Source organism: Sus scrofa, chromosome 3 (assembly GCF_000003025.6).
Source record: "Sus scrofa isolate TJ Tabasco breed Duroc chromosome 3, Sscrofa11.1, whole genome shotgun sequence".
NCBI lineage: Eukaryota > Metazoa > Chordata > Mammalia > Artiodactyla > Suidae > Sus > Sus scrofa.
In genome coordinates this window covers 113,319,241-113,342,043 of record NC_010445.4, presented here as the reverse complement: position 1 = coordinate 113,342,043, position 22,803 = coordinate 113,319,241, and the positions used below count along the sequence as shown (strand labels likewise).

The 22,803-nt window shown below is 42.0% G+C and overlaps 1 protein-coding gene across 30 annotated transcripts in view; it reads right to left on the bottom strand.

Moving 5' to 3' along the window:
- The window catches only part of DTNB (dystrobrevin beta), a 247,849-nt gene that overhangs the window by 134,966 nt on the left and 90,080 nt on the right, over positions 1–22,803 (bottom strand). For all 30 annotated transcript variants that reach the window (XR_002342818.1, XR_002342817.1, XR_002342819.1 and 27 more), the window contains 2 exons: positions 22,028–22,133; positions 17,798–17,964 (listed from right to left, as the gene is read on the bottom strand). Coding sequence is in view for 26 of the 30 variants with exons in the window: in XM_021087742.1 (XP_020943401.1) it covers positions 17,798–17,964; positions 22,028–22,133 (273 nt within the window). In the remaining 4 variants the exon portion in view is untranslated. The remainder of the gene's footprint in view (positions 1–17,797; positions 17,965–22,027; positions 22,134–22,803) is intronic.

Genomic DNA, 22,803 nt, shown 5'->3' with positions numbered 1-22,803 from the left:
ACCTCTCTCTTGGCCTTCAGACCACCAATAACAGATGGGCGCCCAGAGCTCTGCCTGCTCCTAGCAAGGCCCTCTCCCAGTAACAGCGGCAGCACAACGATCCGCCTGGGAGACTCTCTGGGGCTAATTCCAGCACAACCTTTACCACAGGGTATGCCTGTTTCCTGAGCAATCCGAGATGCCCTGATTCTCATTCCCATAGGGTCTGCGCGTAGCCTCACAGGACCCATCTCCGACCAGTCCTCCACTCTCGACCCTCCACTCGGCCTCATAGTCTCTCGTGGGCAAAATCCCTGCTCTGGCTGCGGCTCCTCCCTTCCAGGTGCTCCTTTCGCCTTCTCGCTCTCCGAGGAAACCCGGCTCTCCCTGAGCTGAAGCGGCAGCCGCCTTCTCTCTCCTTTCCCCCAAACGGCCCATCTCCAGGTGGCGGGGCCGCCCGCCTAGAACCTCACTGCCACTCTTGCATTTTCTCCCCCTTTCCCTAAAGCCCCAGTTTTGAATTTTATGCCATCAGATCCAGACCCTAAATATCCCTCTATAGCGGGGTCCAATACTACTGTCCTAATTCTTACTGATTTCATCATCCACAGAGCTGACCTTTCCCACACACTGTTTGTGGTCAGCTGAGTGGTGGACTCCAAAAGATACGCCCACATCCTAATTTCTGGAACCTGAGAACAGTACCCTATATGTCAAAAGACTGACTATTACCCTCTATGGCAGAATATGTGATCAAGTTAAAGACTTTGAGAGGAAAAGTTTATCCTGGATTATCTGGGTGGACCCAAAATACAATTGCATGTATCCTTATAAGACAGACACATGGAGGAGAGAGAGAAGAGGAAGGCAGAGGCTGGAGGGAGGCAGCCACAAGTCAAGGAAGGCCAACAGCGCTGGCAGCCAGAAGATGCAAAGCTCGGTGTGATGGTTAATTTCCTGAGCCGACTTACCTGGGCTACGGTGTGCCCAGATATTCAACCAAACATTACTTTGAGTACTCCAGTGAAGGTGCTTTTGGATGAGAGTCACATACAAATTGGGGGACCCAGCTAAGCAGATTTCCCTTCCTGGTGTGGGTGGGCCTTGTCCAATCAGGTGACGTGAAGAGATTAAAAAGGCTCCCTCAAGTAAGAGAGAATTCTTCCGCCTGAATGCCTTTGAACTGGGACACTGGATATTCCCACTTTTGGACCTGAACGGAAACATCTGCTCTTCCTGGATCTCAAGCCTGCAGGCCTTCAGACCCAAATGGAACTGCATTATCAGTTCTGGTTCTCAGGCCTCCAGACTCAAACTGGAACGACACCATTGGCTCTCCTGGGTCTCCAGCTTGCTGACTCAGCCTGCAGATCTTGGGCCTCGTCCACCTCCATCACTGCATGAGCCAACTCCTTGTAATAAATCTCTTCCTATATAAATATAAACCCTGTTGGTTCTGCTTCTCTGGAGAACCCAGACTAAGACAAAGAGATTCTTCTCTGGAGCCTACAAAGAGAGTGTGGCACTGCTGATATCTGTATTTTAAATTGAAGCATCCAGAACTGTGAGAGAATAAATTTCTATTTTAGAGCCCCCAAGTTTGTGATAATTTGTTAAAGCAGCTTTAAGAAACTTACCCACTGGTCTCATCTGAACTCTCCTACAACCACCTTTCCCCTCCTCTGCATCAGTTACCAGTTCCAAGTCATATCCTAGAACATTTGTTCTTCTTTTTTTCATTTTTGGCTGCCCCACAGCACATGGAGCTTCTAGGCCAGGGATCAGATCTGAGCTACAGTCCTGATCTAAGCTGAAGCTGTGGCAATGCCGGATCCTTAACCCACTGTGCCAGTCCAGGGATCGAACCCACATCCCAATGCTCCCAAGACTTGGTCAATGCCATTGTGCCACAGCAGGAGCTCCTCTTTTCTTTTTTTTTTTTTAAGTGCAAGTTCCCAAGCCAGAGACTGAATTGGAGCTGCAGCTGGGGCCTACACCACAGCCATGGAAACACCGGATCTGAGCCACATCTGTGACCTATGCTGCAGGCTTGCAGCAATGCTGGATCCTTAACCCAATGAGTGAGGCCAGGGGTTGAACCTGCAACCGCACAGAGACAACACTGGGTCCTTAACCCCCTGGGCCACAACAGGAACTTCCCCCAGAACATTTTATTGCCAATTACTGTACAGCACTTAAAAATCTCGATTTCAGGAGTTCCTGCTATGGCCCAACAGTAACAAACCCAACTAGTATCCATGCGGATGTGGGTTTGATCCCTGGCCTCGCTCAGTGGGTTAAGTATCTGGTGCTTCCATGAGCTGTGGTGTAGGTCGCAGACGTGGCTCAGATCCTGCAATGTTGTGGCTGTGGTGTAAGCCTGCAGCTGCAGCTCCGATGCCAGCCCTAGCCTGGGAACTTCCATATGCTGCGTGTGCGGCCATAAAAAGCAAAAAACAAACAAACAAAAACCAAAAACCAAAAAACACCATTTCAAGCACCTGACTCACAGACCAACTTAACAAATGGAACACACTTCACTGAGCCTACAGGCTTCACAATTCCTTATCTCCTGTATGGCCTCATGGCTCTTGTTTACCCAGCATACACTTCATGACCCATTATTACATTCATTTCTCTGCACACTCTCCAACCTCTCTTGCCAACTCTCCTCCTTTGCATATTCTTCTCAAAACCCAACTCCATCCAGTCTGCTCTTCTACCCACACACTGGGCGGAAATAAAATACACAACTGTGCTGACTGGTCTGACTTTGAATTCATAACCACCAACCTCAAGTTAGTCATTCCAATCTCAGTTCAAATGTCACTTCTTTTTGAAAAACTTTCCCTGAGCAGTTTTTAACAGCTTTATTGAGATTTCACATATCATAATTTTCTCCCTATTAAAGTTATAATTCAGTATTTTTTTAAATCTTCAAAAGCTGTGCAACCATAACTCCTATCTCATTTCAGAACATTTTTTTCATCCCCCAAAGAAACCCAATACTCATTAGCAGTCACTTCCCATTCCTTCCTTTCCCCGCCCCACTAGTTCACTCTCTTTCTCTATGCATTTGCCTGCTGTGAACATGTCGCAGAAATAGAATCATACAACATGTACCATTTTGTACTGGGCGTTGTTCACTTGGCATATTTTCAAGGTTCATCCAGGCCTTAGCAAGTATCTGTACTGCTTTTCTTCTTGTTGCCTAATGATGTTCCATCATATGGACCTGACACAATTTTGATTATCTGTTCATCAGTTGACAAACACTTGGGTCCACTTCTTAGGTACTCTGAACCCTACTGCTATGAACTTTCATGCATGTACAACCTTTTGTGTGGACATATATTTTCAATTCTCAAAGGAGAATTCTCAGTTCTCATCTAGGAGTGGAATTGCTGGATCACATGGTAACTTGTTTAACTTATTTTAATTTTGGGGGTTCCCACCTCCCCCAGAGCCATGGAGCACATGTGTATGCACGGCCGTGGTCTGCCAATGGCCATGGTGGGTGGACAGCGGCATGGCGCAGGGCGGTGTCCAGGCCGAAGTGAGAGGGCAGAAGTGTGGTGGAGAAGGGCTGGGCTCCCTGACCTCCCACAGGCCTGATCGCCCCCCAACCCAAAGGCAGGTCTGAGGAGCTGCTAAACTACTTTTTCAAAGTGCACCATTTTCCATTCCCACCAGCAGTGTATGAGGGTTCCTACCTGTTCACATCCTCAACACCCCTTCTCAGTGTCAGTTTTTATGTTAGCCGACCTCCTGGGTGTGAAGTGGCACCCCCTGCAGTTTTGGTTAGCCATTTCCCTAACGACCAGTTAATGCTGAGCATCTTTTCACATGCTCATTGGCCATTTATGTATCTCCTGAAATGTCTATTCAAATCGTTTTGTCCATTCTCCTCTAAAGTTAAATTTTAAAAAATTGTGGCAAAAAACACCCGATATAAAATTTACCATCTTAAGCAGTTTCGGTGTACAACTCAGTAGTGTCGAGTGTACTCACATTGCTGTGAGGCAGATCTCCCCACGGTACTGCAGTACCGATTAAACGACAACTCCCTTTCTTGTCCCCTCACTCCAGCTGCTGGTGACTACTACCACTTTCCCTTTACCCATGTTTAAATGTGGTTATTTGGTGTTTTTTGTTATTGCTGAGTCGTAAGAGTTCCTTGCAATTCTGGATACAAATCCCTTATCAGGTATACGATTTACAACTATTTTCTCTTTTTCAGTGTGTAAACTAGAGATGGCACTTGCCACCAACCTCTACAAAGACTGAATCTTGAGCTGCTGCAATTGCTGACCCTTAACACTCCCTGAAAGCACTGACAGAGGAGATCAGGAGGAAGGAACTCTGAGCTATGGGAAAACTGGCAGAACAGGTCGTCAGAAGTTTTCAGGAGAAGAGCTGATGAGCCCAATTCTTGCACCTCCTCCTATCTAGAAAAGCACCAAAGTCCCTCATGGTGACGTCTGCTCCTCGTGACTAGCAGTAACCTTCACAAGACTAGCAGCGACCTTCTGCAGAATGTGTGCTTGATTGCATGACCTCCCCCTTCACCAAAATCACATATAAACTGATATTCCCCCCACCCCCACCTCTTTGGAGTGGTTTTTCAGAGCAATCTGAAATGCTGCCTCCCAAGCTATAGTCATTTTGGCCCAAATAAAACTTAACTCACAACTCTCACACTTTGCGTTTTTAAAGTCAACAAGTGGTTTGTCTTTCTGCTTTTTTTTTTTCTTTCTTTTTACAGTTGCACCTGCAGCATATGGACGTTCTTGGGTCAAATCAGACTCCTTCCTGTCTTACTTTCTTGGTGCTATCCTTCGAAGCACTGAAATTTTTGTTTCAATGAAGTTCAATTTTTCCTTCTGTTGCTTGTGCTTTTACTATCCTAAGATACCACATATACCAAGGTCATGAAGATTTATCCTGTTTTATAATAAAGTTTTCAAATTTCAGCTCTTTAGGCCTACAATCCATTTTGAACTAATGCGCCATATTTTGAAAAGAACACTTTTTCCCTACTGAATTGTCTTATCACTCTTGCTGAAAATCTATTGACAGTAAATGAATAAATCTTATCTTCAGATTCAATTCTACTCCATTAATCTATAGGTTTATCTTCATGCAAATACTACACTGTCTGAATCACTGCTGCTTTGACATACATTTTCAAATCAGAAGGATGAGTCCTCCAACTGTGCTCTTCTTTTTCAAGACTACTTTAGCTATTTTGGGTCCCTTGCATTTCCATACAAATTTTAGGATCAGCTTATAGTGTTATACAAAAATTCAGCTGAGATTTTCTTAAGAATCACATTGAATGTATAGATAAATTTGTGGAGCGCAGCCATCTTAAGAAATATTAAGTCTTCCAAGCCATGAATGTGTATGTCTTTTTATTAACTTTTGGGTCTTTTAAAATTTCTTTCAATGATTTTTGTAGTTTTCAATGTACAAGTCTTACACCTCTTTGGTTAAATATATTCCTATTTTCTTCTTTCAGATGCTACTGTAAATGAAAAAAATTTCTTAGTACATTTTTGGATTTTTCATAGAATAGAAATAAAACTAAGTTTTGTATATGGATCTCATATCCTGGCACCTTGCTGAACCTGTTTATTACCTCTAATAGTTGTGTGTGTGCGTGTGTGTGTATCCTTAGCTTCTCTATATACACGATCTCATGGTCTACAACTAGTTTTACTTCCTCATTTCTACTCTGGGTGATTTTATTTCTTTTTATTGCCTAATTGCCCTGGCTAGGACAGCCAATATAATGTTAAATATACATGACAAGAGCAGACATCCTTGTCTTGTTCATGATTTTACAGGGAAAGCTTTCAGTCTTTCACCATTAAATGTAATATTAGCTATGGGTTTTTCATAGAGGTTGAAGAAGTTTATCACATTGAGGCAGTTACCTTCTATTTCTACTTTGTGGCATGAAAGAAGGTTGCATTTTGTCAAATTCCTTTTACACATTTATTGTGATGATCACGTATTTTTGTCCTTTATTCTAATCGTACGGTTTATATTGCACTTCTGGGATAATATACACTTGGTCATATACTGGTGTATGATCCTCTTTTTATTTTTGTCTTTTGAGGGCCGCACTCGCAGCATATGGAGGGTCCCACGCTGGAGTTGCATCAGAGCTCTAGCTGCCAGCCTACACCACAGCCACAGCAATGCCAGATCCGAGACACATTTGCAACCTGCACCACAGCTCACAGCAATGCTGGATCCTTAACCCACTGAGCAAGGCCAGGGATCAAACCTGCGTCCTCATGTATTCTAGTCAGATTTGTTTCTGCTGAGCCATGACAGGAACTCCTAATCCTCTATGTTGTTGGATTTGTTCTGATAGTATTTCTTTCCTCCTTCTCCTTCCTTTTCCCCCTCCCTTCCCTTTCCTCCTCCCTCCCTCCCCTCCTTCCCTTCCTCCTTCCTCCCCTGGCACATGGAGTTCCCAGGCAAGGGATCAGATCCAAGCCACAGCTATAACCTACACTGCAGCTGCAACACCACCAGATCCTTCACCCACTTTGCCAGGCCAGGGATCAAACCTACACCCCGGCGCTCCAGAGATACTGCCAATCCCATTGCACCACAGGGGGAACTCCTGGTCTGCTAATACTTCATTGAGGATTTTTGAGTCTATATTATTCCTAGAGGATACTGGTCTACAATTTCTCTTCTTTTGATATCCTTTTGTTAAGTTTTGTTTTGGTATCAGGTAACACTGTCCTGACAGCATGAGTCGGGACGTGTTCATCCTTGGCTATTCTGGCAAATGTGTGAAGGCTCAGTATTAACTCTTTAAATGTTTAGAATTTACAAGTGAAGCCATCTTCACCTTTTGAGAAGATTTTTTTTTTTTTATCACTAGCTTAATGTCTTTACTTTTTACAGATCTATTCATTTCTATCTCCACTTGAGTCAGTTTCAGCAGGTTGTTGACCACCATTATCTTAAGACCCATTCTGTCATCTTTCTATCCTATCATGACATTTTACTTTTCTGTACAGAACTTATCATCATTTGATATATTCCTTGTTCATTTATTTTGGGGCTTTTGTTTAAAAAAAATTATTTTTTTAATCTACCTATCCCCCTTGGAATATAAGCTTCACAAAGGCCTTGCATTTTTTTTAAACTAAAGCTCCACAAAGTCTCCACAAGCAGACTCTGTTCTAGCTTCTAAGTAGCCTCACATACCTAGAACAGATTCTATGATGTAGCAGGCAATTAATTTAAAGAAAATTTTTATTATAGTTGATTTACAATGTTCTGTCAATTTCTGCTATACAGCAAAACGACCTAGTTATACACTTATATACGCTCTTTTTTTTCACATTGTCCTCCATCATGCTCCATCACAAATGATTAAGTAGAGTTCCTTGTGCTATACAGCAGGATCTTACTGCCTACAGAATTTCTTAAACATGTAAATGAGTTAATGAAACTGACAGCAGAAAGTTAAGGGAGTTCCTCTCTTAAGGCTTTTATTTTCTCTGCGTAGCAAGAAAAGAGGTTATCTTCCGCAAGAGAGGGCACAGCGGGAGGGGATTATTGAGAAAGAATGGCAACTTTATATGACTTTACTGACCATTGCAAAGAATGGAAAAGCAAAGCGATCAGAGAACCGTAACAGGATTGCAATGCTGAGGGTCAATATGAAGTCAGTGATCATGAATCTTAAGGTACTGGTAAGCTGTCCTATAGTATGGATTTCTCCAGAAGCACTAGAGAAAGCAGACAAATTAGTTCATCCATGAAATAAGTGACAGAGATATGGATAAAAAAAAATGGATGGTCAGTAGTTCCCCCTGTGGCTCAGCAGGTTAAGAATCCGACTAGTATCCATGAAGCTGCCGGTTCAATCCCTGGCCTCGCTCAGTGGGTGAAGGATCCAGCGTCGCCATGAGCTGTGGTGCAGGTCACAGATGTGGCTCAGATCTGGCGTTGCTGTGGCTGTGGCTGACAGATACAGCTCCAATTTGACCCCTAGCCTAGGAACTTCTATATGCTAAGGGTGTGGCCATGAAAAAAAAAAAAAAAAAAAAAAAGGATGGTCAAGGGGGACCTGGTGTTTACCTAATATTCTGTGTTACTCTATATGGGAAAAGAATCTGAAGAAGCATGGACATGTGGATGCTGAATTACTTAACTGTACAGAAGAAATTATCACCCCATTGTACATCAATTATGCTTTAATAAAATTTAGGGAAAAGTCACAAAAAAATAGAGTTGATGGTATAGGAATAAACAGCCACATCTAAAATGACGAGAGAAGAAAAAAAAGAGAGATAGGAGACAGGTCGGTGGATTAATAGTTGGAAAGAGATTAAAGAACTATCCTAGTGAGAGCAGTTGAAAAGTTGGCATGCTAATGGGATACCAACAGAAAATTGGATGTCTAAATCAGTGATTTAGGAACCAGGGCAGTTGGAAGTGGTGAAAAGGTCCAGGTTACAACTGAGGGAACAAATGTCTGTGGTTCAGTGGAGGAGGAAAATTTCAGTGCTGAAGAAGTCAAGAAACCATGTGGCCAAGGTCTTAAAAAATTTGGCTGCACAGATGCTGAAATCACCATGAGGTGACCATGAACCTGGCATTAATCCATCCAAGAGTGAAGGAATATGACTCGAAAGTCAGGAGATAACTACAACCAGTAAAAAAGAAGGCTGACAGAGCTAAAATGACATGATGCTCAGAGTGGCATCTTGCTTGCATTTTTTTTTTTTTTTTAACTAAGAGATTCAGGGTGTAAAGATCTAGAGGTGGCATGAAGGAAAGCAAAGAGGGAAATAAACAGGGCGACCAGCATATGCAGAATCTCAGCTGACCCTCTGGAATCCTCATCCTTGTAGCATCCTTTCCTCTTTGAATCTAGGTGGAACCTATGAATATAAGCGATCACTCCTTTGACAATATTATATGGCCAAAGGGAGAGCACCCTGGGTGGGCCTGGTCTAATCAGGTGAGCCCTCTAAAAGTAGCATTTTTTTTCTGGCTGGTTGCAGAAGAGGATGTAGAGAGATGCACTCCAGCTGGCCTGGAAGAAAGCAAATGTCCATGTTGTTAACTGCCTAAGAGGGCCACATGGCCGAGGACTACAGGTGGCTCCTGGCAGCTGAGAGTCACCCCTAGCTGGAAACTAGCAGGAAAATGGGGGTCTTACCACCATAGCTGCAATGAAATGAATTCTGCTAACAACAAACAAGATGGCAAGAGGGCTGTAGATGGTAACTACAGCCTCAGGTGACACCTTGATTTCAGCCCAGTGAGACCCAGAGCAGAGACTCTAGCAAAGTCATTGCCTGGACTTCTGATCAAATAACACATTTCTGTCTTTTAAGCTGCTAAGTGTGTGGTTATTTATTATAGAGGAACAGAAACTAAAACTGTGACCATAAACAGCTTACCCAGGAGAATCCAAGTTTACGCATGCTATCTCTGCATAATTAATAGTGCCCCCTTCCACTCTCAAGTGAGCCTGGATTATACGGTCACCCTAAAGAATAATTTCACCTCCCAACTCCTACAAAGTCAGGGGGATGTGGGAAAAGAGACAGGCACCGCCAGGAAGGGCTGTGGGGGAGGTGGAGCACCTAGAGGAAAGCTGAATTTCTATTAGGACGAGGGGGTAAAAGAAGTGCTTAGAGAAGCAGGGGAAGCGAAGGGAGTCTACTGATGAAAGAGCAGCAGTTCTCTTATTTTATTTTGTTTATTTTTTTTTAGGGCTGCACCCCGTGTCATATGGAGGTTCCCAGACTAGGGGTCCAATTGGAGCAACAGCTGCCGGCCTACACCACAGCTCACGGCAATGCCGGATCCTTAACCCACTGAGCGAGGCCAGGGATCGAACCTGCAACCTCATGGTTCCTAGTCGGATTCATTTCTGCTGTGCCACTACGGGAACTCCAGGAGGAGCAGTTCTCAAAGGACCGGAGATGTGAGGACCATTAGAAGGCTGGGGTGGGGCCAGGAAGCACAAACAGACCACAGGGGGAATAAGGGTGCCATGCAAGACGAGTGGCCGGTCACCTTCAACTGTGACACTGACTGATAACAACAGGTCGGAGCCACAGTGGACAAGTCTCAGCAGTTTCTCTGAGAATCAAGAGGCACTGGCCTTAGGACTAGATTTTGCAGATTTTGTTTCGATTTTCTTTATGTGTGTATCTTTACTCCTGGTGTATAACTTGCTACAAGTGAGGATACTGTCTTACGACTTAAAAAAAAAACAAAAAAACAAAAAACAGTCTTCCTGCCTAGTTCAGCACTAGGTACAAAGTAATTGTTTAATTATAACATGTAACTATTTAGAACTGAACCAGAGCAAGGCCAAGAAGCATACCTCTTCCTCAGGGAACTTCTAGCATTGGAGAGAGGTGAAGCGAGGTAAGCTGACCACATGAAAGTTATACTGCTTCCAACAAAGGCAACCGTCTCAATTGTTCCAAGTCTATAGAAAGATAATTTTCTCTGACTCCTTAAATGGTTTAATGTCATTAATGCTCAAACAGCTACACTGGATATATGCACATGGCCCATTAATATTTTTAAAAAGCAGTAATATTAATAGATTGCTAAACAATTCAAAGACTGTCATTTATAGGTTTTGAAGAACAGACTAACTCCGTCCAGAGGTGAAGCCTGCCATCTGCTGGGAAGAAAGGCGAAATTTCCATACCACCAACGAAGTTACATAACTACCTCTACTGAGGGCTTCTACCAACAAACTGGCCTGCGGTGCGAGTGCAGTCTGTACACACATCCACTTCCTGCCATGGAGTAACCATGTGGGAATCGGTCAGATTTCTCTTGGTAAAGTGAAGGCCAGCATAAGCAGATATCTGAAGATAAGGCATGGGGGAGGGAGGGCAAGGAACGGAAGCAGGCTTGTTGACTTCCAGCCTTCCCTGCATGTTTAGAAACGGTTAAGAGTTCCAGTTTGGGAAGATGAAAAAGTCCCAGACATGGATGGCGGTGATAGTTGCACAACAATGTGATTGTACTTAATGCCCGAGAGCTGTACTGGTTTAGGAGAAAAACACGATCGTCTCTGTGGCTGAACAGAAATCCTTGCTCAGATGTAAGGCTTTCTCCTCTGGGTGGCAGACTGTATTCTCCCAGCAGAACTGCAGTGATCGCTCTCACGGCACAAGCTCCACTGCCGTGGGACAGGACCGCCACTCCAGCATCACCCAGTGACGTTCCTTCTCCCGACTGCAACCAACAGAGTGGGGCAGAGTGTCCCTGCATCACATGACCGCGAGGTCAGGCAAGGCCGTGCCGCTCTCCCCCAGCTCTCCAGGGATGCTGGTCGTCCATGTGTTCCCTCCAGGACTGCTCTCTCCTAAAGCCCAGCCGCCACGCTGTGAAAAGCCTGAGCCACGTTCAGAGGCCACATAGAGGTGGTTCCCGTTGACCAGTCCAGCCTTGCAATGTGAACAAGCATTTCCGCTAACGTGGTTGATTCAGTCACAGAGACAGTGTTTTCTACTGGATTATAATTTTTAAAAGAATACTTCATTCAAACAACTACGCATAATATTTATCAGGATTTCTATTACCATATTTAAGTGTTTCTGATTTGGAGGAAGATCCTTTCAAAGTACTTTAGATACAGTATTGTTGTTGGGTTTTGAAAATCACTGATAAATGATCTTTAACCCTAACCTTTCCCATCTCAGCTGATGGCAATCCCATCTTCCGGCTGCTTAGGAAAAAATCATAGGGTTTCCTTTGAATCCTTTCCTCTCACAAGCCACATCCAACCCATGAGGCAGGTTTATAAAATACATCCTAATTCAACCCTTTTACCACCTCTGCTGCTAACATCCTACCACATTAATTACTGCAATCATTTCCGAAATGGCCTGCTTCTCTCTCTTCCTTCCACTGTTTACTCTTTACATGGCATTCAAACTGATCATTTTAAAATATAAATCAAGGAGTTCCCTCGTGGCTCAGCAGGTTAAGGATCTGGCATTGTCACTGCTGTGTCTCTGGTTACAGCTGTGTCTCGGGTTTGATCCCTGGCCTGGGAACTTCCACATGGCATGGGGCGTGACCAAAAATAAACAAATCAAGAAAATAAAATACAAATCAATTCAAGCCATTTTCCTACTCAAAACCCTATACAGACTCACTTCACTCAGAGTAAAAGCCAAAGTCCGTCCAACGGCCCTTGTTAGTACCTCTTTGACTCTCTCTCCTCCGACTTTCCCGCTGCTCACCCCACACTGGCTACTCTGGCCCTTTTGCTGTTCCCTGAATTCACAGGCACATTCTTGCGCTAGGACCTCAACCCTGAGAACGCCTGCCCTTCTCCAGACGTCTGCAGAGCGACATCTAAGACTATGCGAATCTCACCTTTTCAGCAAGGCCTATAAGACACTCCCCATTCTTGCTCTTGATTCCTCTTCTGGATTTTTTGTTCCTGTGAGAGTCCACTGTAAATTGGCGGAGGGGTTCTGACCCATGCATTCAGATACTCAGCCTCCTTTCATCTAAGGACTCTGCCTCTGATGGTTTCCCTGGAGACCCTTTCGTTTGGCCAATGTATGCAGGAGTGGGAAGCGCAAAGATAGAGGATGGAGAAGACACACCCGCTTTAAATGACCTTGACCCCGAAGTAACACAGATCACTTCCAAACAAACACCACTGCTGAGAGCTAGTCATATGGCCCATGTGGCTGCAAGGAGGATGGGCTATATAATCCAGGGATGTGTCCAGGAAGAAAAGGAAAACATGGATATTGGAAAGTACTTCTAATCACTAAGTGCTCCCCTTACCTATGCATAGAACACACTCAAACCTCTCCCTCCCCACCCCTCCAAAAGCAAATCTGAAGCCCCATTCAGTCATGTAACTACTAGTGCAGGACCTCTGGCTCTGGCACAGTCCCCTTCATCAAGGCCACATGCGGCTCCTTATGACACAGCCTATGAACTAAAAGGCAAGTTACCTGCACCCGCTCTCCCGAGCCCCAGTAGACAACAGCAGAACAGGAGCAGAAGGTTCTTCATCATCCAATGCCCTCCTTGGCCAGAGGGGCTCTGGCATGCCCCCAGTAGGGGCTATAAAACCTTCACAACCCTCCTCTTTTCAGAGCAAGTTCTGGATCCTTAAAAAATGGTTTTACAGCTCAGTCAGGCTCATGGTTTCATTGCTAATATAATTCCCTCAAAAACTTAGTAGGCCTTTGATCTATTTGTTCCAGGCAGTTCCATGTGCCAATAACCACACACAAAGTTCTTTCCCAGACATAATTCTCAATCCTGATTTATGTGTTTGCCTCCATGTCTTTTGCTTTCAACTAACAGAGACCACCTGGAGGCCATATGAAACAACAGGTCAGGGGTTTCCCACTCTGGCTGCAAAAGGGAATCACTTGGGGGAACTTTCAAAACCTGCCTGGGTCCAGGTGTCATGTACTGGGCCCATTAAATCAGAAGCTGTGTAGACAGGAGCAAGGAGATTCTGATGAACAGCCAGTAAGAACCCACACCCTTCATCTGATCTTTGCCATGGGACTGAGTCACTTTTTTTTTGATTGTTCTCAAAAGCCTTTCTGGCTCTTATCTCTTGCTCTTTAGAAGCATCTATTTTTCCTTTCACTGTCCCAACTGTCAGAACTTTCTCTATTCCCTTTCATTTTTTTTCCTTGAAAATTAGCCAATTCCTTCTTAAGCTCATCCCCTTCTGGTAATACCCTACCACAACAGCCAACCCGCAGTCTGATCTTTTCCAACATCTGACCTAGAGTTCACTTGGCACGAAGCAGTTCTTCTAACCTATCATGGATGACAAATTTACCAAACTGGTCACCACTGCAGAGCCTGGGCTTCCTTCTCATCTCCAATATCAGTGCGCTGACTTCTAAGCCAATGAAACAAATTTTAAGATTTTGTTTTAACAGCACTCCACTTCCAGTACCAACAACTGTAGCAAAAACTAGAACCTCAGTTAGCTTAACACAAAGTTTCTCCCTTGCTCCCAGCAGTCACCCGGGTTGGCAAGATATTCTTCTCCACTCGTTGCTTAAGGACCCAGACTCCTCTCCTGTTGTGGTTTCACCCTCTCGGGGTCCTGATGACATTCTCTCCACCAAGCTGATAGAGAGGACAGAAAAGGCACCCAGCTATTAACACTCTTGTTCTGGGAAGACACACATCACTCTGATCACATTCCACTGGTAAGAGCTAGTCACGTGGTCCTTTTGGATCCAATGGGGCTGAGAAAGTTAGTCTAGATGTATGCCCAGCAAGCACAGGAAAAGAGTGATGTTTGATGAGCCCCAGTGGCCTCTTTTAATAGCGCTTAAAATTTAAGCTCCACCAGGGTAGGAATCTTTGGTTTGTTAAAAAATGTATCTCACATGCTTGTATAGTGCCTGGGACATAGCAGGTGCTCAAAAAATATCTCCTGAATAAATAACAAACGGACAGAATGAATTACAGGTATGGTACCATATGGAAATTTTTCCTATAATAAAGGCATATGAATGGATAGATGACTAAAACAATAATGAATTATACTGCATAGTTACTTAGATAAAACACTAAACAGAAACTTTTCAAAAAATCATATAAACTTCCAAGCACCAATACTACATGTATCAAATCTACAATGCAAATTCATATATAAACTGGTTAAATGCACACTAAATTCATCTTTCATGAACACAGAGAAACATTCATTCAAAATATTAGCACAAAAAATATTTTTTTAAAAAAGTAATGTCCTCAAAGCATGGAAGGATATAACTAGCTCATTACTCAAATATTATTTGTTATGGTTAGTGGTATGATTATTACAATCATTAGTGTTGTGATATTGTTCTCTGTGCTAAATTCTGTAATTTCTATTTCTACAATTAAACTGAAGTCAGAATCATATATATATATATTTAAGTATAAGCACAATTATATTAGTATAAACAGAATTAAATACATATATGTGTGTACATATATATTATATATTAGTATAAACACTGTGGATGATCTTCAAAGAAATTACTATTAAACTGATCAGACTTCTTTTTGTTCAGTGGAAGCTTTTTACTCACATCATCCTCAAAGAACAGGGGCACTGCACATAGAGCCCTAGTCTTACACACACACACACACACACACACACACACACACACACACACACACACACACACTGCTAAAAAACCTTACCAGTATGCATCCACCATACATAATGCATCAAAATTCAGAACTAATACATTTAAGATACCAGCTTCAAAATTATGCATGCTAATAATACCCAATTTTTCCTGAATTCTTAAGTCATTATAATAAAAATGAATTAACAAACTAAAAAAAAAAAGCTGAAATAAAAATAACAATAGATGGGGATAAGACATAGTTCACAACAGCGCTGCAAGGATAAAAAAGAAACAATTCACCTATGATTTTTATACTTTATGTATGCTATAGATTAATGAAAAAGTTCAACAGACTATATGAAAAACTGCTTTGTATATCATAAAGCAATATTCAAACAGTCACTTACCTTTAAATAAATGTAAAATTCCCATTTTTTTCTTTCTTTTTTTTTTTTGTCTTTTTAGGGCCACACCTGTGGCATATGGAGGTTCCCAGTCCAATCGGAGGTATGGACCACAGCCATAGCCAGAGCAATGTGGAATCTGAGCCGCGTCTACGACCTACACTACAGCTCATGGCAATGCCAGATGCTTAGCCCACTGAACGAGACCAGGGATCGAACCCGCATCCTCATGGATGGTAGTTGGGTTTGTTAACCACTGAGCCATGACGGGAACTCCAAAATTCCCATTTCTATACAGGTTTTAAATTAGCTAAATGAGCAAGTTCAAACTAAAGTGAAAAAGAAGTTCCTCATTCTCCTAGCTCCAACATCTAGAATAAGAATTTTCAGTGGGTACGTTCCAGAGAATTCGATCATTATGAAAGGAAACAACGCAAAGAGCTATCTATCTCAGTGTACAGAGTCAGACTAAGCAAAAAAACAGTTGAAAATATTAACATAGTGTCAGTTAACAAAGTGGGACACTTAAGAAAAAGTCAAAATTTGAAAATCTGTAAATTCTCTCCAGTCAATGAAAAAGAGAAGAAAATACTGGTGTTTGGAGTTCCCGTTGTGGCTCAGCGGTTAACAAATCCAACTAGGAGCCATGAGGTGGCGGGCTCAATCCCTGGCCTTGCTCAGTTGGTTAAGAATCCAGCTTTGCCAGGAGCTATGGTGTAGGTCACAGACGCGGCAGGGATTCTGGCGTGTAGGCCAGGAGCTGTAGCTCCGATTGGACCCCTAGCCTGGGAACCTCCATATAATGCAGGTGCAGCCCTAAAAAGTCAAAAAAAGTTAATACTGGTTTTTTTTTTGTTTGTTTGTTTAAAAAATTTAAAATAATGACTCCTCAACCAAAAAATATTGGAATTTACAAAATAATAAGACCCAGGATAAAATGTTCAGTTTAATACAATTTTATGGTTTAATTGCAACTGAAAACCTATTTAATAAAAAAAAAAAGTATCTCTAACACATTGTCAGAGATTGTAGGAAGTATACACTTGATTAAAGTTCATTTTTTGTTTTTAACTAATCTCTGATATGAACTTACTTGCTTTTTTTTCTTGGTTGAGTTTAAGAAGGTTAACTAGAAGAAAAAAGGAAAAAACCCTTGCTTCGAAGTTCTCTAATACTTAAAATCCAGTAGGATGGCCAGGCTTAAGAATTTAGATCCTGAATTATACCTATTACCCTGAGTATTTTTCTACCTTTTAGCAAACCAACCAACCAGCCAACACTAGAGGAAAAGGTTTTAAAAACAAGGCTAAAACAACCGTTTGGAAATAAAAGTATGGCATTTCTAAAACTCTGGAAATAGGAGTTCCCCGTCATGGCACAGTGGTTAAAGAATCCGACTAGGAACCATGAAGTTGCAGGTTCGATCCCTGGCCTTGCTCAGTGGGTTAAGGATCCGGCATTGCCGTGAGCTGTGGTGTAGGTCACAGACAGGGCTCGGATCCCGCGCTGCTGTGGCTGTGGTGTAGGCTGGAGGCTACAGCTCCGATTCGACCCAACCCCTAGCCTGGGAAACTCCATATGCTACGGTCCCAGAAAAAAGCAAAAAGACTATATAAATAAATAAATAAATACAACTCTGGAAATAAACTGAGAGAAGGGAAGAAAAAAATGAATGATGCTAAACTTGTTACATGATTTATAAACACCGCAGAAAAATTAGATGTCGCCCTTCATTCAAATATTGTTATTTAAAAGACGACTTCTGAAAGTAAGGACATCAATGTGGCAATTGTACAACACAGTTATTTCCCCTCTTTAGAGATTAAACAATTATATCCTTCATTTCATGCAGCTTTCTTTGCAACATCTAAACCTATAAGCATCAAGAAAATTTGCTTGAAAAAAACAACTTTGAAGTTTCCTTAAAGCTCAGAGAGTAAGTCTTTTGAGGTGGGGAATAGTATCTCCAGTATAATTTTACAAGAAGACGACACTTGGAAAGGGAGCACTTCACATTCCATTTTACTGAATAAAAGGGACTGTGTCAGATGTAATAATACCTTCGTCTCCCAGAACTTTAAAAACTCTGATTTTCAAATTAAGAGAGGAAGCACAACACAGCAGCAACCTTTGTCCTAAATGTAAGTGTTAGCATTTTCTTACGCCACTTTCTTATCTGGTAGGCGTCTATTAGGAAAGTGACCCTCAAGCGACTATTGATGAAAAAGATAAGCGTTGGGGACAGAGACTGAGACACAAAGCAGTTACCCAGGAGGAATGCTCCTTCATCTGGTGTTGGTTGCTGTGCGGGCCACTGGCATGACCACGCCAAAAGCAATTTTGGCAGAGCTGGTAGTTGTGGCACTGCTGGCATCGGTACCGGAAACCCATCATACTCTCGCAGCGGCAATAGGAGCACTCCACGGGATGGAAGACTTGCGAGGTCGGGGGGTCAGAGGGAGAAAGAGGTCATTTTCATTTGGAGATAAAGTCAATACAGTGGAAAACCAAATATAACGTAAAAGCAAAGGTGAAAACAAAACTAGAACTGCGGAATCTGAACTCCTCTATTTAGCTAGAACAGCCACTTGCCAGAACAAAAAGACAATAAATGAGAACAAAATTTTCAATTTAGAAAAGATTACAATCCACCTTAGAAGACAAGGAATTTCCTTCTTTAAAATAACATTCATGTCTCAAGGTTTAGGTTAACATACAAGTAAGGAGGAGAGACACTTTCACTCCACAGTTTCTCTGCAAACCTATTAAGAGATGTAGATGGGTGTACTTTTTTGTTTCCGTCACTAACATCAAATCCGTGAGAACCAAGACGACATGCTATGTGTCTCTGTTACCTGTCAAATGGTATTTTACACAGTACCTTGGACTGAAGCCTTCAAATGTTGGCTGAATTAAACACTACTAAATACCTGGCAGAAATGGTAACTAGTAAAAAAGTAAGGCTAGTCATATCAAAATACTAGTTTTAGAGAGTTCCCTTGTGGCACAGCTGGTTAAGGATGCAGTATTGTCACTGCAGTGGCACAGGTCACTGCTATTGTGCAGGTCTGATCCCTGCTGCAGGTGTGGCCAAAAAAAAAAAAAAAAAAGGCATTAGTTTTAGGTAAGAACTCTTAAGTATCAGCATAAAATACTCTAACTACCGAAGGGGCAGTGATTTGGAGGAAGGAAAGCTCTCTTCTCCACACAGCATCTGACCTCATGAAAAGCTGGCAAGTGGCAGTCAGGGTTTATAGGGGTTACTGGGGTTCTCTTATAGCCTGAAAGTCCAGTTCACTGACTGGAACATGAACAATAAATCACCAATAAATCACAACTGTACATTACAGATTATTTATACTTCTAAATGTTGTTAGCATAATGGTTCCCTCTGGCAATTCAATTCTGAACACAAGAAATAAAAGTCAACAGGAAAGAAGGATATAATAATCAAATCTTCACAGAACAACTCTTTCTGCACTATGTATACAAAGGCAATCTTATCTCAATGATAAAGACTTTTAGTCCTGCTTCCAAAAATGCATATTAACTGCAGAATCAAGATTTCCTCAAAACAGGAAACTCCCTTGTGGCACAGCCAGTTGAGGATCTGGTGTTGCCACAACTGCAGCACGGGTTCCATCCCTGGACTGGGAACTTCCACACGCTCCAGGTATGGCCCCCCCCAAAAAAGATTCAAAACAAACAATAACAACAGCAAAACCTGAGAACTGGTGAGTAAAATAATATAACAAGATCACTAAAGAATAACAGAAAAGTAAAATCTAGAATGAGAAATGCAAAGGCTATACTTCCTATAAGAAATTTAAATTTGTCATCAAATATTTCTAAGGAATAATGAACATGCTAAAAAGAGTCTGTGCTTGACGTTAAAACTATACAATCTAGCAGAGTTCTGCCAGAGGATATACTCCCAACATCAATGCAGTGAACACCCGTGCAGCCAATATTTATGATTTTGTGCAATAATCTGGGATAATATTGATATATGCATAGCAATAGTAATATTAAATATATTCTGGTAATTTTAGTTGAATGTGTATGTTCACATGATTTTTCTTCTCTTCTAAACCAGTCGAGAGTCAGTGCTCACACCGGTCAGTGGGATGGGCGACCAGGTGGAAGAGCAGAGAAGCAGAACGGGGACAGGATCAACAAGTGTGCTAAATAAGGCCAGGTTTTGGTAAAAGTATTCTTTTCGGAAGACTGCTTCATGTGGTGGTTATCTTCTTATATAGAATAGACTTGGATTAGGAAACCAATATAAAACGTACCGCTTTTACTTAGGCAAATATTTGTCCTCATGAATAGTAACTTTAATACAATTCAAGATGACACACTTCATAGGAAGTAAAGGGCTCAAACAAAAAAAACCTCTAGAAATACCCTAACTTTAGAATGTGTTTCCCACTAAAAAAATGTAGATCTGCAGACAGATGTTACTGTGACAGTTAATATGTTTTATTTCCAGATATTTCAATGATTTCATAATATTTCTGTTTCTGAGAAAAATGGTATCACTAACCACATAAGCAAGGAATTGGTAAATAATATACCACATACAAAGTCGCAATGAAATGTTCACATGGATAACAATGCATCTTAACAAATGAGATTCTCTACTTGGTATAGCAGATACGAAATGATCCCTTTATGAAAATGAACTAGATATGAAACTACTAAAACATTCATGGCTATAAAAGTCCTGCCCATCCCAAAGAACCAATAATACTGTAATAATTTTTTTGGGGTCTTTTTTAGGGCTGCACCCACGGCATACGGAAGTTCCCAGGCTAGGGGTCAAATCAGAGCTGTAACTGCCGGCCTACACCACAGCTCACGGCAACGCTGGATCCTCAACCCACTGGGGGAGGCCAGGGATGAACCTGTGTCCTCATGGATACTAATCAGATTCGTTTCTGCGGAGCCACGACAGGAACTCCCAATAATACTGTAATCATTTGACAGTATAAATCTCTATCCAAAAATTCTGTTAAAAAATTTAGCTGTTTTAATCTTCTCGAGAGATTCCAGAACTTTAGGAAAATAATCCTGAATCTAAGGACTTGTGAACTCAAGCCGTAAGTGGACAAAAGGCTGAGAGGTTTGTTGTTGTGTTTTGTTTTGTTTTAATGGCATGAAAAGGAAGGGGAGAAAATAAAAAGACCATGTTAGAGTTCTCTCATTCTTGTAAATTGGTGTGTGTGTGTGTGTGTGTGTGTGTCCTTGCCCTTGGCATGTGGAAGTTCTTGTGTGTGTGTGTGTATGTTTGTGTGTGTGTGTGTGTGTGTCCTTGCCCTTGGCATGTGGAAGTTCCTGGGCCAGGGACGGAACCCATGGCAGAGCAGTGACCTGAGCCTCCGCAGTGACAATGCTGCATCCTTAACCCAGGGTACCACAAGAGAACGCCAGGGTTCTCTCATTCTTACAAAATAAAGAAAGAGGACTCTGCCTTTCAGTGCCTCTTGGCTATCACTCCTTTTGTGGAATGAAGACAGGCAAGAGCCTTGTGAGAAGGGAGGTTCCAGAGAAAGATGAGGGCCTTTTCTTTAATGAACTCGAACAACCTAAACAAGGAGATAAACTGATAGCAACAACAGAAAAATGTAAGAAATCCCTAAGAGATAAGTATCATTTCGATCCCAAGCAAAACAAAGATTTAAGTCAAGTTACTGGGAAGGACACTGAGAGTAATTCAACAGTAAAGGAAAAAACTGAATACGGGTGAAACCCAGTCGTACCAAATTCTATCTTAGCTATTTTCCTTTAAATTATTCCAAAATAATTTTAGTTTTAGTGGTTGATATTGAACATATCCAATTTTTTGGAGCCATGTTTTTCATAAATTGAAGGGAAAAAGGAAGCATGGCTAAGTCAGGTGGGTTCAAGAAGAAAACACCCATCTGGAATCTTGAGGGGAAAGCCGAGAGTTTGAACCACAAAGTTTTATGACCTGATATTACTACCTTTTGGTATCCTATCCAAGTAATAACTCTTTTCTCTTTTTTTTTTTTTTTTTTGAGAAATAAATATTCCTCTTTTGAAAGCTAAAACCACAAATTCAAATGATGGAGGGCCAGCAAATATCCACTATAATTTTCTTTTTTTTTTCTTTTTTTTTTTTTTGTCTTTTTGCTATTTCTTGGGCTGCTCCCACGGCATACGGAGGTTCCCAGGCTAGGGGTTGAATCGGAGCTGTAGTCTCCGGCCTACACCAGAGCCACAGCAACTTGGGATCCGAGCCGCGTCTGCAACCTACACCACAGCTCACGGCAACGCCGGATTGTTAACCCACTGAGGAAGGGCAGGGACCGAACCTGCAACCTCATGGTTCCTAGTCGGATTCGTTAACCGCTGCGCCACGACGGGAACTCCTCCACTATAATTTTCAATGATAACAGCTATGGACATTACAAATACTGTCAGTTCATATACTTCATAATGCATGAGAAACAGAATGATAAAAACTGCGCTTACCATTCTCAACATGAGCAAGCCTATGCATGAGAGGTAGCCAGACAAGGCACTGGGGAGGAGGATCGGCCATCATTGTGTCTAAAAACATATTTAGCATTATCTTTTTCTGTGAAGAGAAGAAAAACAAATGCACTTTTTATTTTCTAAGTATCTTTAAACTCCACGATTACATTACTTAGGATTCTCCCAACAAAGCTGTAATGAATTACACTGGAAATCTTATAGCAAAATAAATATTTTGCATTCCTACAGATTACTACACACTCTCCCATGCTATAACCACTATTGCTATATTCAAATATACTTCCATATACATTATTTTGAGTCTTAGAACAACTATGTAAGATAAATAGGCTAAGTATTACCATCTTCATTTTACAGATGAGATAATAAAGAAATAACACATTTAAATGACTTGTAAAGGTCTCACCCAAATCAGGACAACTCAAGTGTCCTTCAAATACTATTTCTGTTATCCAGTGGGGGGGGGGGGGGACCAATGTCACACACCTGATTATAGTACAACATCAGTGGGGGCAGGAATTAAGAGCATCTGGTTGTCTACTACATTTCCAGCATTCATAACAGTGCCAGGCCCTAGGACGTAAATGACGAATAAATACTAGAAGTTTCCACTGTGGCTCAGTGCGTTAAGACCCTGACATAGTATCCATAAGGACGCGGGTTAGATCCTTGGCCTGGCTCAGTGAGTTGCCATCAGCTGTGGTGGAGTTCACAGGTGCAGCTTAGATCTGGCATTGCTATAGCTGAGGTGT